Source organism: Macaca fascicularis, chromosome 4 (assembly GCF_037993035.2).
Source record: "Macaca fascicularis isolate 582-1 chromosome 4, T2T-MFA8v1.1".
In the NCBI taxonomy this organism is placed as follows: Eukaryota; Metazoa; Chordata; class Mammalia; order Primates; family Cercopithecidae; genus Macaca; species Macaca fascicularis.
Window position 1 is genome coordinate 95030030 of NC_088378.1, and position 15301 is coordinate 95045330.

The 15301-nt window shown below is 41.1% G+C and overlaps 1 protein-coding gene across 3 annotated transcripts in view; it reads right to left on the bottom strand.

Annotated features, from left to right (window-relative positions):
• BCKDHB (branched chain keto acid dehydrogenase E1 subunit beta) overlaps positions 1 to 11750 on the bottom strand; it is a 244674-nt gene extending 232924 nt beyond the window's left edge. For 2 of the 3 annotated variants that reach the window (XM_065543802.1, XM_005552488.4), the window contains exon 1: positions 11500 to 11706. In XM_065543802.1, coding sequence (XP_065399874.1) covers positions 11500 to 11695 — 196 coding nt within the window. In that variant the 5' untranslated portion in view covers positions 11696 to 11706. Of the gene's footprint in view, positions 1 to 11499 lie in introns of all 3 variants that reach the window. The other variant, XM_065543803.1, reaches the window with a different exon arrangement.
• Positions 11751 to 15301: the final 3551 nt, after the last annotated feature.

A 15301-nucleotide genomic window follows, 5' to 3' on the forward strand; every position in this document is an offset into this window, starting at 1 on the left:
GAAGTTGCCACAGCCACCACAACCTTCAGCAACCACTGCCCTGATCAGTCAGTAGCTATCAGCATCAAGGCAACACCCTCCACCAGCAAAAAGATTATGACTTGCCAAAGTTTCAGATGATAGTTGGCAATTTTTATCGATAAAGTATTTCTTAATTAAAGTATGTACATTGATCTTTTAGATATAATGCTATTGCACACTTACTAGACTACAGTACAATGTAAACATGTTTATATGTACTGGGAAACCAATATATTTGTGTGACTCACTTTACTGTAATATTCACTATATTGCAATATTCATTTTATTGTAGTGGTCTGGACCCAAACCCACAATATGTCCAAGGTATGCCTGTACTTTCCTTAAATCCTTCTTGATTTTATAAATGTTCTTCAAGTATTTATTAGTGCCCAGCTTCAGAAGATAATCGTTTTGGGTAAACATTTTTCCCAATCACAGTGACATTCCCACTTACTCTCCTGCTGCATACATTTCATAAAGTAAGATCTTGACTTGTCTATGAGGATTTCCATAGCTAAGAACCTAGCCAGAAGAAAAATGTGCTGAGACCACCTGGGTCGGGGAGACCCTAACCCAGCACAGCAAGAGGAATTAAAGACACACACACAGAAATATAGAGGTGTGGAGTGGGAAATCAGGGGTCTCACAGCCTTCAGAGCTGAGAGCCTCGAACAGAGTTTTACCCACATATTTACTGACAGCAAGCCAGTGATAAGCCTTGTTTCTATAGATTATAGATTAACTAAAAGTATTCCTTACAGGAAACAAAGGCATAGGCTCTGGCTAGTTATCTGCAGCAGGAGCATGCCCTTAAGGCACAGATCGCTCATGCTATTGTTTGTGGTTTAAGAACACAGTTAAGCAGTTTTCCGCCCTGAGTGGGCCAGGTGTTCCCTGCCCTGATTCTGGTAAACCCACAACCTTCCAGCATAGGCATCATGGCCATCACAAACATGTCACAGTGCTGCAGAGATTTTGTTTATGGCTGGTTTGGGGGCCAGTTTATGGCCAGATTTGGGGGCCTACTCCAACAAACTGTCTAAATATCCAAGTTGCTATTTATTTCAAGTCTGCTGACCATTCAGATTAATACTGAATGGCATGACATCTTATTGCACTCACGCTTAGCAAGTTATTAGTAGGGAGGAAGCAAAGACTTTAATAATAAAAATCATACAGAGTAAACATTTAAATTATTGCTTGATAACCACAAAGAATCTATTCGTCTTGTATAAAATAATTTACCAGTAAGGGTATTTAAAGGTAATTATTTCCATGTGAATACCTAAGCTTTCACTCCTAAATAGTTTTTCAAACAGATTCAAAATTTTAGGGTTTTGGATTAATTGCTATTCTACCAGATACTTTTCTAAGTTTTAAATGACAAATTTTAATGCAGCAACATTTACTTTTCGGTTTAAAGATACAGCATGATTTGTGGACAAGGCAAGAAGAAATCACAAGTTATTCACAGGTAAGATTTTTTAAATATGTATTTTCCTTAGAGTTATTTATTCTCCTAGAGGTTACATCAAAGACTACTGATAGACTATGCTTATGTCTGCCATAGTAAGATAAACCCACTTACAGTATGTGCTAACCAAAGCTGTACTACTGGTAAGACTGTTAAAAAATAATCTATATACATCGCTAAACATTTATTAAGCACAGCTACCAAATTATGCAATCACACAGTATTAATACATGACTGCTACATTTTAAAACCAGACTGGTAATTCTTTTTCAACATAAAAAGGTATAGCAAAACAAACAACAAAATACAGCAGCACACTTTCTCCTAAATCAAGGATGCAAGTTAATGGTTGCCCATTGTTAAAACAGGGCTCTGTGGCTGGCATCGAGTTGTTTACTTGAAATTGTACTAGGTAAAGAATCATGAATATGCAGGTCATCAGCATTGCTGAAAAAATAAGGTGACATATAGGCAGAATGTAAAGATCATAATGGAACATAAGCTCCAAGAGGACTGGTATCCTTAAATGCTTTTGATCAGAGCTGTGTCTTCAGTGCTCAAACAGGGCCTGATATGTAATAGGTGATAAGTAAATATTAGTCGAATGAATGAACGAACAAACACATGCAAACACTGTTTCAATAAAGGTTTAAAGAAACTAAAAGAAAAATGTTAACCAGCAACTTAAAGAGAAGGAAATGTGTAAGCAAAAAGACCTACCAATGTCACATTCAAAGACAAACTGCAGAAAAAGGGGGGCAAATGAGAGGTGTTATTGCATCAACAGTCTGATGGAGTAGGTCTTTAATAGCTATGCAGTATGCAGTAGCCTAAAAGGGAGAGAGAAGCCTCTCACAGGGATAGAGCATCTGAGGAAAAGGGCAAATGTCAGCAATCTCCAGAAATAAATAAGGCCAAGAGCAGAGCATATGGTCAGTGAGTGTATTTATAGCTTACATCCAAACACATAAAAATATACAGCTATGATACAGAAAATTAGAGACTACTTGCAGAAAGTGAAGGTTGTGCCAATACGTTCAGCACTGGCTTTCCACTGTGCTGCCTAGTTATTGATATAGACCTGTGTGTTACAGCACATCCTTATCATACTCCTCTTAGAAACCCCAGCATTGGGAGGCCGAGGCGGGTGGACCGCGAGGTCATGAGATTGAGACCATCCTTGCTAACACGGTGAAACCCCATCCCTACTAAAAATACAAAAAATTAGCCAGGCGTGGTGGCAGGCGCTTGTAGTTCCAGCTACTTGGGAGGCTGAGGCAGGAGTATGGTGAGAACCTGAGAGGCAGAGCTTACAGTGAGCCAAGATCATGCCGCTGCACTCCAGCCTGGGCAACAGATTGAGACTCCGTCTCAAAAAAATAAAAAGAAAGAAAGAAACCCCAGCATTTATCACATCGCCTGACACACAAGTGACAATCAGTATATGCCTACTGAAGCATGATGAATAAGGTCAATGAAACAATCTGGCACTAATTCACATCATGAAATAACAGGACACATAAGAAACTACCTGTTTTCCCCAACAAAACCTCTATCCTCCCTCCAGATACGCTATTCTCCAGGAATCCCCTTCTATCGGCCAAGCATGTACCTCTATCTTATTCTAAACTCTACTGAAGAGTTAGCCAGCATCTACTTCATAAAATAACATTGACGGAGAATCCAAATGTCAGGGACAGAACATTTTGTATTAAAATGTAAATGGGCCAGGCACAGTAGTGCATGACTATAGTCCCAACTACTCAGGAGGCTGAGGCAGAAGGATCACTTGAGCCCAGGAGAGTTCAGGGTTGTAGTACATGATGATCGTGGCTGTGAATAGCCACTGCACTTCAGCCTGGGCAACATAGCAAGACCCCTTCTCTTAAAAATAAATGAAGTGAAAGATCCATAAATGCAATTGCCTCTGTAAGGTGCCAGTGTATATCACATATCCATGATAAGAAAGGAAGTAAATGGTATTGGCAGAGGATGAGGAAGGGTCAACTAACGACAACAAAAGTGAGAGGAACAGAGGTGTAAAGTTGAAGAGACTGTGTCTAGAGTCCCTGGGTTGCCCCATCTCAGGGCACCTGGTAACTTCTGCCAAGAAACAATGGTGCTTCCCTTCCTTTAAGCTGGCTCCTCTACTCAATCTCTAAGTGGTTTTAAAACCCCTTTATATGTTGGTGACTGCCAAATTATCTCCAACCCAGCCAGGCCTCTCCTCTGAACTCCTGACTTTTATATCCAACAGTCAACAGTTCTCCACTTGAGTTTCTTGAGCTTTTCAGCAAGCACAAAACTGAACTCTTGTGTTGGCTCCCAAAACTAATCTTTTCCACCTTAGCAAACAGCACTACCCTCCATCCAGGTTCCCGATCCACAAACCAATAAGGTATCTTCAATGTCTTCCTTTTATTCATCCTTCACTTCCAACCTATCAAATCCTCCTTCCAAAATATAGCTTAAATCTAGCAGCACTAGCCAGGCATGGTGGCTCATGCCTTTTATCCCAGCAGTTTGGGACGCCAGAGCAAGAGGCCTGCTTGAGCCCAGGAGTTCAAGACCAGCCTGGGCAACATGGTGAAACCCCATCTCTACAAAAACTACAAAAAATTAGCCAGGCATGGTGGTGCATGCCTGTAGTCCCAGCTACCCTGGAGGCTGAGTATGAGGATCACCTGAGCCTGGAAAGTAGAGGCTGCAGTGAGCCATGATTGATCCACTGCACTCCAGCCTAGACAACAGAGTGAGACCCTGTATTAAAAAAAATTTTTAAATAACAAGCACTACTACCATATTCTATTCCAGAGCTTGCCATTTATTTCCTTTAAGGCAGAATAGGGTCTGGAGGCAGGGAACCTAAGGCCAACTCATGCTAACTTCCTAGAACTAAATCAAAAGGAAAACCCCAACTTTCCATGCCCAAGTAACAAAAGGACCAGAGGCTACTCCCTCTGCAATCCTCCTGTCCCTTTTCTGCGTGGCAGATGAAAAATTTCAAAGTACCTTTGATTGATCCCTTCCCACAACCAATCAGGCTAGTCATGGGCCAAGTCTTTATTTGCATAGGAGTATAACTTTGTAACTTCACTTCAGACTCTGATAGGTTGCTTTCTGTGACCAGTTAGGCATTTGCATAGGGTGTAACTTTGTAACTTCACTTCAGCTTCTGATTGGTTGCAGAAAGTGACCAATCCCGGAAAATTCTGTAACCTGCACTCTTCAGCCACTTGCTCCAGCCGGCTCCCACCCTGTGGAGTGTACTTTTCATTTTCAATAAATCTCTGCTTTTGTTGCTTCATTTTTACCTTGCTTTCTTTGTGCCTTTGTCCAATTCTTTGTTCAAAATGCCAAGAACCTGGACATCCTCCACCAGTAATGTATTTTGGTAAGCCAGCCAGGAGGTAACCCCAAAACTGGAGATTTATTTTTCTTTTACTTTTCCTCTCTGCTCCATACAGGGAAATGCTTTTTTCTCTCCTTTCCCTTTCCAACTTGGGCCCTTCAGTGGACAATGCCTAAGCACAGAGGCAACTGCAGGTTTCTGGCCGGCCACTCTCCAGTGAAACCGAGAGTTTTCTCTGTGGAAGCACCTAAGCACCACCACTCAGTTTGGGTGAGAGGCCTGAGTCCTTTTCTTTTTTTCTTTTTCAGTCTTTCAGTGGCCATTTCCTAGTAGCTCCTTGATAATTGTGGGTAACTGGCCATGGCCACTTTCCAGTGTTACCTGAAGGCCAAGGGGGATAGCTGCCCATACCAGGAGGGGGAAGGGGAGGACTCTTTTCTATCTTTTCCGGCTGTAGTCCCTGATCCTTACATGTGTTGCAATTGGCCACGGCAGCTCATCCAGTATGAATTCACACATGTTTCAGGTGACTTAAACTTTGTTTTCTTATGCTAAATTCTCCCACAGGGTTCTTATGCCAAATTATCCTAGAGTTAACCAGTAATGGCAAACATTAATGTCTCTTAGGAGTTTTGACCTTTCTCCTAGTCTATCTATTTGACTTGCTAAGGACAAAAGAAATGCACCCGGCCTCCGGTTCCTATCATTAAAGTTCATGGCTATCACTCTAGTGGAATGGGAAGCATGGGAAAGCATGGCCTTATCAAATTATAAGTATGCTACAAGTTGAGGCTTTCAACAAGGTTTGATAAAACAAAGTTCATAGTAGGCCATCACCTCTGGAGGGAAAACATACAAAGCAGCACCTATGCCCAACTAAAGTCAGAGACGTCTGACACTCTAAGATTGGACCCCAAAGGGGAACACCCCGGGGGATCCAACTCCAGACCTGAACCTCTCCAAATAGGACACCCTCAGCAGAGGTTCTGAGGTCTAGTACAAAGGCCTCCTTGGAATTTTCTCTAGCAGGTGACAATGGGACAGTTTGGACACTCTTGGGGCTTGTTTGTTGCTGCAGCAGTTGGACTGTGCTCTGGTCATTGTGTGTGTTTGATAGAGTCATGGGAAATAAGGATTCAGTAAACTTGATACTCTCTTGCAATACTGTTTGGCCCAGTACTGCTTGGAGTTCTGGAGTTTGCTGTTGAATGGGAAGGTGGGATGGAGATGCATGTATCCAGGCTTTTGTGCTGCTGTTCTAAGTCCGGTCGGCCTAGTTAGCATGTGGTGTTCTCTTTTGGTGCTGTTTGGCCCCAGTGTTTAGAGTCTGGGGAGGTTTGGCCTTTAAAAATCAAACTACCAAGGAAACTGCTTGACCTGAAATTTTGGTTCACAGCCTTCAGTGGATTACCCATTGGGTCAAACAGTAAAACCAGTGGGCTTATATTGCTATCTCATGGCTAGAGTTCCAAGGTAAAAGCTATTGGATCTTCATTTGTGTTTGTGTATACATGTCTAGATGTGTTTATTTGTATGTACACTTATTGTTATATGTTGTGTCTATTACTGGCTTATTATTATTATTGGCTTATAATTAAGGAGCACTCATAAATTAAGTAAATAAGTTTAAGGAATTTTCAAGTTCACATGACTTAAGTATAACTTTACTAAACAAGCTGGCACTGGAATACTTAGTGGTCATGTGCCTAGAGTGAATTTCTTCATTGCACAGTATAAATGGTGATACTGGTGGAATTAAGGATATTGAGTTGTGTATCAGGAATAAAATATTCATTATGTGGATTTCTGGGGGGCTCTGGGTAACACTGTAGCCCCCAGGTAGACTAAGTAGCAAAAATTTAGGGATGGTTTCCTGTTTATTTGTTTTTGCTTCTAATTTTCATTTGTTTGCTATTTGTTCTCCTTTGGGTTTTACTTGTGTATGCATATATATAAAACCATATATAGAACTATAGACATTTTTTAGTTTCTAGTGGAAGGCTTTTATTTGGTTCTGAGAATAGTTATTTTGTTTCCTGTGAATTTCTAGCAAGCCATCATGTGTTCTATTTATCTGGAATTCCTAGCCTACCTATTTCAGGCCTGCAGGAATTGATGGAGAACACCAGCCATTTGGAATTTGGTTGATTTGGCTTGCCTATGATAATCTGGACAGCAAAGGCTTGTGCTTCAAATGCAAGAAAATCGAGAATTGGACAAAGGACTGTATTAAGCCCCTGCCAGTACCCAGCCAAAAATGTGAGGGCATCAGTTACGACCCCTGGCGTTGGAAGATTGACTGGCCCTGCTCCCACCAAGGGGTTCAATAAGGCAAAACTCTAGCAGTGCAAAAAGAGAAATCAGATGAAGACGGAAGCGGCCCAGGGTCTTCCTCACTGCCCCTGTTCAGGAACATCATAATTACTACTGAGGAGCCCCCAGGTAACTCTGGATGTCATGGGCACCCAAATTCAGTTTCTTTTCGATACAAATTCAGTTTCTTTCCTTACTGCTTATGTAGAAAAACTTTCCTCCCAGTCCACGACCATTAAGGGAATGGAAGGAAAGCCACAAATAAGATCCTTTACTCCTCCTTTGATTTGTCAATTTGAGAAACAAATCTTCCAACAGGAATTTCTAGTAGTACCAAGCTGCCCAGTCCCCCTGTTGGAAAGAGATATTATGGTTAAAATAGGGGCACTACTACAATTTAAGCATCATCTGGTGAAATTGCTAATAGTCAAAAATACAGAAACTGTCCCAGATCACATTAATAAGCAGGTTAACACACTGGCATGGTATACTGGAAAACCAGGGAAGGCTAAAACAGCAGTGCCAGTCAAAATACAGCTTAAAGACCCCTAGCTATTTATAATCGAAAACAATACCCAATTAAGCTGGAAGCAAGAAAAGGCCAAGCATCCACAGCTGAGGTATTACTTACCCATGGGCTCTTAAGACCCACTGGTGGGTCCACCCATTAGTGGTAGATCCATATACCCTCCTGGCTCAGGTGCCAAGGGATGCTAAATGGTTCTCAGTCCTAGACCTAAAAGATGCTTCCTTTTCCATTCCTCTGGCCCCAGAATCCCAATACCTTTTTACCTTTGAATGGGAAAATCCTAATACCAGAGAAAAAAAAATTCACTTGGACAGTTCTCCTTCAGGGTTTTCAGGATAGCCCCCATTGCTTTGCCTGGGCCTTAGAGAGGGATCTGAGGGGTCTGCAATTAAGAAATGGGAGTATACTCCAGTATATGGATGACCTTCTTATGTGTAGCTCAACCCTGGATGAAAATACTACAAAAAATTTGAATTTCCTGGCAGACAGGGGATACAAGGTGTCCAAAAAGAAGGTTCAGATTACCCTCTGACAGGTCCATGATCACATCCTTAACAGCTAGCAGAGAGTATGGCAACCAGGAGAAAATAAAAATGCATAGAATGACTGAATAAACAAACTCACATCCATACAATGCCCAAGAATCAGGGGCATGGAGAAGCCAAGATGAACTGTTCTCGGAGAACAACACAGTGTAATAAAGGGAGCAAACATGCCAGCATAAAGCAGCGTAAGTGTCACCAACTCAGAGTCTAATCTGACCACCTCCTGTTTCAGCAGTACCTTTTATATGTCAAAACAACCAAAATAAAAGAATGAAAAGTATTTGCAGCACACGTGAAAAGCAGAAAGTTAGTATCTTCTTCAATATTTTTTAATAGACAAAAATCTTAGTATATAAGTAGTATGGAAGACTTTGGAGTCAGACACCTCAGGATGCAAACTCTGGCTCTGCTACTTACCAGACTCGGGCAAGTACCAACATTTCTGAGCCTCAATTTTCTCATCTTTAAAATGAGCATAATATTGTCTAGCTCACAAGGTTACTGTGAGGATTATAAACTGATGTCTAACACAACACCTGGAAAAGAGCAACTATGCAATAATGGTAGATAGTATTGATAGGAAAAATACTGAGTATACTTTTAAAAATATGTAAACACATCTAATACTCAATTCTTAAGTAAAAATAAATCACGTTAACAAAAACATGGGAAAATATTCCTCAACGGAAATGAAACAAAAATTAAAACAAAGTACAGGTAGCACAAAATATCCAAAAGTGTACATGAACACACCTAATTTTAGCATTAATATCCAATACTCACACTATTATACATGTTATGGGGTATGAACTAGTGTATAAATTTGAACTATGCACTTAAAATCCACTAAAGCATTCAGGACTCTATCCTAAAGAAATCATCTCAGATACATAAAACCCATACGCATTAAATGCTTATATCTGCATTATTTATAAAACTGCAAAACTTTAGCAACAAAAACATAATGGTAATTAAAGGTTCCACTTATTGAGTGAATGCTTGACTCTCAGTTGTCAAACAGTGTTAAGTATATTATAGACATTGTTTTATGTAGCTCTCAGAACAACCTTCTGAAGTAGGTATTATTATTAACCCCTTACATATAAAGAAACTGAGGCTTATAGAAGATAAGTGATAACTCCAAAGTTATAGATAGCCAAGACAAGATCAACTTTAGGACAATCTGATTCCGAAGTCAAGAATTTAACTTGTAAAAGACTTGTAGCATCTCTACTCCATGGAACATTTCTTCTAAATTCTCAAGAAGGTTATAAAAACTCCAGAGAATGATAGGATTATCCTTCTGACTAAATAAGTTGTATTTGTATTAAAACTAAAAGTACGGAAAATACTAAACTAAAAGGAAATACCTGTAAGGATACACCCAAAATGTTAGTAGTGGATGGCGATTTTTGTTTGGTTGGTTGGTTTTTGGGGTTTTCTTGAGACGGAGTCTTGCTCTGTCGCCAGGTTGGAGTGCAGTGGCACGATATCAGCTCACTGCAACCTCCGCCTCCCGGGTTCAAGCGATTCTCCTCCTTCAGCCTCCCAAGTAGCTGGGACTACAGGCGTGCGCTGTCACGCCCAGCTAATTTTTTTATCTTTAGTAGAGGCAGGGTTTCACCATGTTGGCCAGGATGGCTTCGATCTCTTGACCTGGTGATCCACCCACCTCGGCCTCCCAAAGTGCTGGGATTACAGACGTGAGCCACTGCGCCCAGCAGATTTTTTTTTTTTTTTTTTTTTTACTTTTTCTCCATTATCCAAATTACCTGTAATATGTTTGTATTATTTTTAAAATAAGAACAAGTTTATATATATCATGATATATATCACGATAACATGATATCATTTTACTTAGATTTTAGTAAATTTACAACTATGGAAAGGTGGATTATTCTTTGCTTTCAAGACAGAATTGAGGGCTCATCTTGGTGGTGGAAAAAAAAAAACCTACTATTAACCTTTATGGTACCTACTGTTTCACAATACTGGGACACCCTCCTAGTAAATTATATCTACATGCATCTTAGTACATTGTTTAGAATGGAAGCTCTGGAATCTGATCAATTAGATTCCAAAGCTGGAGCTCTGGAGCTACCACTAATTTATCCGTGTAATCTTGGACAAACTGTCTCAAGACTTCCATTAATCTAACTGCAAAATGGGAATAAAAACTTTACCAACCTTTTAAGGTTGTCCTAACCCTTAAATGAGAGGATGAAACATACACACAGTGCCTGACCCTGGTAAGCACTCAATAAATGTTCATTCTTATCCACAAGAAAAGACACACTTCCAAAAATGTCAGCTCTAGCATGCACGTGAGAAGTTATTAGACAAGGAAGCAATACATGTTTACCTAGTTTCCTGATATTCTGATGAGAGACACTGGATCTGATATTCTGATAAGAGACATTACATGAAACTTGCAGAAATGGTAAAAATCATGCAATAGTCATACTATGAGGAGTTTGCTACATACCCTTCCTATGGCTTCCTCCTCCTATCACCTTCACCTCCTTGGCTAAGTGGCAGCATAGCCCAGGACAAGCTCAGTACTAAGCTTAAGTAGAAAGTCTGGATCTCTAGGAAGAACCTGTTCTGTGACCTTGGGAAAATCAATTCAATTACTCAGTCCCCTGGTTTCTTCTTACCTGCAGAAATTCTATAGGTAAGAAGAAACCAAGGGATATATATATATGTATTTCTCTAGGTAAGAAGAAACCAAGGGACATATACACACACACACACACACACACACATTTCTGTAGGTAAGAAGAAACCAAGGAACTGAGTAATAGAATTGATTATATATATATATATATATATATATATATATATATATTTTTTTTTTTTTTTTTTTTTTTTTAATGTCTCTACCTAAGCTAGTGACCCAGTCCCGGGCAGGCTGGAACAACACCTAAGGTCTAGGTTGAGAAAGTAAGGATGGAGGAGAGAGAAAGGGGGGGCGTTCCCTGGGCACCACCCCTCCACCCTCAGGCCCTTCCAGGTGGCAGTATGCCCTCTCACCCATCACAAAGGTGCGAGGGAGGGGGGACTGCGTCTCTGGAGCGGAACACTCACAAAAATAGAGCAAGAAGTGAATCACAGTTAGACCCTGGGGCAAGGAGGTTCCAGAGGGTAAGGCAGTTAATAAGCTAGGATGCAAGGATTGCAGCCTGCCGGCCCCTGCCCCTCGCGGGCGCCTGCGAGCCTGGGAGTCCGGGCTACAGCGGGACCGAGTGGGCAGTCCCTGGCTCACCGTACTCTCGGGGCTCCGGATCTGGCTGGAAAGTAAAATGAGCCACCTGCCGCCTCTGGGCCGCATCCTCGACAGTCGCGGAGGGGTGCAGAAATCCCCGCGCCAGCCCCACGCCACAGAACCGACGCCAGTGCCCCTCAGCCCCTGCCGCCCTAAGCCTGAGCAGCCAGCCTGCAGCCGCCGCCACAACCGCCATCCCCGCTCACCGCCAGGGTTCGCAGGCGATGCCGCACGCAGCCCGCGGGGAGGGCGGAGCACCCGAGGAGGCTTTCACAATGGTCGGGCCAGAGGGGCGGTCCCATGAAACGGACCAATCGGAACTGGAAATTTAGGGGCGGGGAAGGCGACGTGACGAGCTGACCGGCTCCTGCTCCTTGTGCGCATGCGGAAGAGGGGAAGTGTTGGGCGGTGGGGGCGCCCATGAAATAGTTTCTGGGGCGGAGCCTCCCCGAGGTCCGTCCTGCGGCCCTCGGGTGAGTACCCGAGTCTGCGAAGCTCCACACAGTGCCTGGAGGCGATCTTTTGCGGTGTCATTTACAGTGCCATTTCCAATGTTTTTTTTCATTTTAACATCCATACTTTTTTTAATGTCACCCTTTTTTATCCTCTCCTGTCTCTATTATTGTGTGAGAGGTGAAAAGAGCTACTGATTGGCATTGGTTATTGGTTTTGACTGCTGTAGTCACTGCTCAAAGCCTCCGCTCCTTATTCACATCCTCCTTAAAATGCTTAATAAGCATATATCGATTTTTATTAATTTTGTTTTTCCGCATTTAAATGAGAGATGAAAGAGGTAAACTTAGATTTCGTCCTGCAAATCCACTGAATAGATTCAGATACATTTTGCCCAGAAGTAGCGAAAATTACCTGATTGGCTTAGTCTAAGCAGCTTAGAAACCTGGAGAATTTGAGTCACTAATTTTCATTTATAGTAATCAACTGTGTAAATTTGTTTTAATCTAAGTGTTTACCAGGATACATTCTCTGTCCATGAATTTACCAAAAAAAAAAAATCATGAAATATCATAAAATCAAATATGACAAGAGACAACAGTGACAGCGTGTCCATCAGATGAAATTGGAAGGGTGAGGAAGGATGGGCCCAAAACAGAATTTGAAGAAGAAAGGGGGAGAGAATGAAGCAGGAGTGGAAGAAAAGAACGTTCCTCTTCCATTATGCCTGGCCTCTCAACCCATCTTTGGTTTTGCATAGGGGCAAAGGAGGAGAAAGTAGAAATGGGGTGAAATGAAAGGCAGAGAGATGTGTTTTCTGACTGAGACTGAGAAACAGCAATTGAAAACTGCCAAAGGGAGAACCAGAATTATGTCTCCATTTTCCTACTCCCACGCTAAGTCCAAAAATTCAACATTGGGGAAATTTTTCATCTTGGCTTTTGTTGGTGTTCATTTCTGCTCTTTTAACAGTGTCGGATAGAGTGTTTTGCATGTGCATGAAGGGTATTTTTGTTTTAATGAAGGAAAGGGGTAACAAAATGAAATTACATTTACATAGTCAAATTTGGGTTTAAACTAAAGAGAGTAAAGAACAAGGATAAAAACGAATAGAGCTTTTTTTCTATTTGTTGATAATTTAGGGAGCTGGGGGTACTGAGATTACTTAGGTCGGGGAGAAAAAGGGAAAAATAATAACTGATGAGAATTTTATTGAACCTCTGCTATGTACAACCCAAAGACAAGCCACCATTGAGACAAATACGATCAAGGCATAGTTTTACTTCTAAAATGTTCAAGTTGGTAGAGAAAAGAGACAGATTAGACAACTACAATCCAATGTGATAGGGGTCCTAGAATAGTGCCAACAAAGTGAAACACAAAAAAAGCAATAAATTATTCTTTGAAAGTCAAGTGTTTCCAGATATAACTCTGAGCTAGACCTAAAAGATAACTAGAAGTTACCAGCCAGACTAGGGAGAAAAAGGCATTCCAAACTAAGAAGAAACTTGTACAAAGGCTGATAGGCACGAAGAGCCCAGTGCATTCCAGGAAGAGAAAGTAGCTTGGTCCTTCTAGATTCAGGGTATAGGGAATGAGACAGGGTTAACAGAAAAAGTAGGAAAAACAGATTAAAGGGAGATTTTGAAGGCCTTTGTATGCTGGTCTAAGAGGTTTGAAATTTCAACTATATGCAGCCAAGAACAACAAAGAGGGCACTTGCCAGATTCATCTGCTTTGCAAACTAATTTTTTTAATTTCCCCCATGTCTACCACACCATTTGCCTGGTAACCATGAAAATATCTATGTTATTAGAATGGAACTTTCCTCCGTTCCCCTAGCCCTGGCCACATTTACTCAATTTGAGAAACTGTCCTTTTCTGGGAATTTTGGAAGTGTATTTTAGAAACAAAGATCAGATTATCTTTAAATGCCACTAGGAACTGCAAAAAATGGGAGTTTTCAGTAATTTTGTGAACCAGAAAAGGTGAAGAGTGTGATTACATTTGAGTTCCTGATTCCATTTATTCCCAAGGCCTAACTGCTTTCTGGTCCTGGGATTCTATGAGACATCACCGTATCCTTAAAATGTATTCCACTCTTTGCTTAACCTACTTCCAATTGCAGAACCCATGACTGTGGAGTTGGAATACAAAGCAAAGTTGCTGTTCACTCTTCAGAATGACTCTTGCATCACTTACTCTCACTAAGCTTCACTACCTGTGCAACTTGCACTTGTTTTGTCTCAGCTTGCTTTTAGACAACCATTTTATATGATAGTTTTGCAGATAGCAAGATGATAGTTTTTCAGTATTATATCTGGCGTCTGCCTCCATTCAAACTCAAACAGAGAGGTATTGTGGAGGCAGAAAGAAAAGAAATCAAATTCTTGCCTTTGAATTTTAAAATAGATTTTAAACTTGATAGCAGAGACAATAATTCGAGAGAAAAGTTTGAATTCTATAGACTAGTTTCTGAGAATTAAACCTCAAAAACCTGAATGAGTTAAGACACAAAGATTAGTGCTGAAAGAAAAGATTGTAAATCACATACCAATGTAAAAGATGGTTTTTCTCACCTTCCATGGAGGTAGAGCCAAAGATTAGAAAGACCTGTAGGTATCCTTCTTTGTAGATGAACCTAGAAAAGTATCACTAAATCCTCAGGCTACCCAGCATGTCATGGCATTTGAAACAGCAGGATGTTTCTCCCATGTGGCCAGAAGAGATGCAGCCATGGCAGCAAGATCCAGGGAACTTGAGGAGACTCAGAAATCAGAATGATAAGGGACTTGTGTCTAGAATATACTTACTAAAACTCTTACACTCAACAATAAAAAAGAAAAATTACCCAGTTGGAAAATGGACAAAGAATTCTCATTCATTGATGGCGGCAATGCAAAATGGTATAGCCATTTTGGAACACAGTTTAGTTTTTTATAAAACTAACATATTCTCACCATGTAATCCAGCAGTAGTGCTTCTTGGTGTTTACCCAAATAAGCTGAAAATGTATGTCCACATTAAAACCTGTGCAGAATATTTATAGCAGCTTTATTCATAATTGCCCAAGCTTGGAAGCAACCAAATAAACTTAATGGAATATTATTCAGCACTAAGAAGAAATATTAAGCTGGTCGTGGTGGCTCATGCCTGTAATCCCAGCACTTTGGGAGGCCGAGGCAGGTGGATCACCTGAGGTCAGGAATTTGAGACCAGCCTGGTCAACATGGTGAAACCCCGTCTCTACTAAAAATACAAAAATTAGCTGGGTGTGGTGATATGCACCTGTAGTCCCAGCTATTCAGGAGGCTGAGGCAGGAGAATTGCTTGAACCCAGAATGCTGAG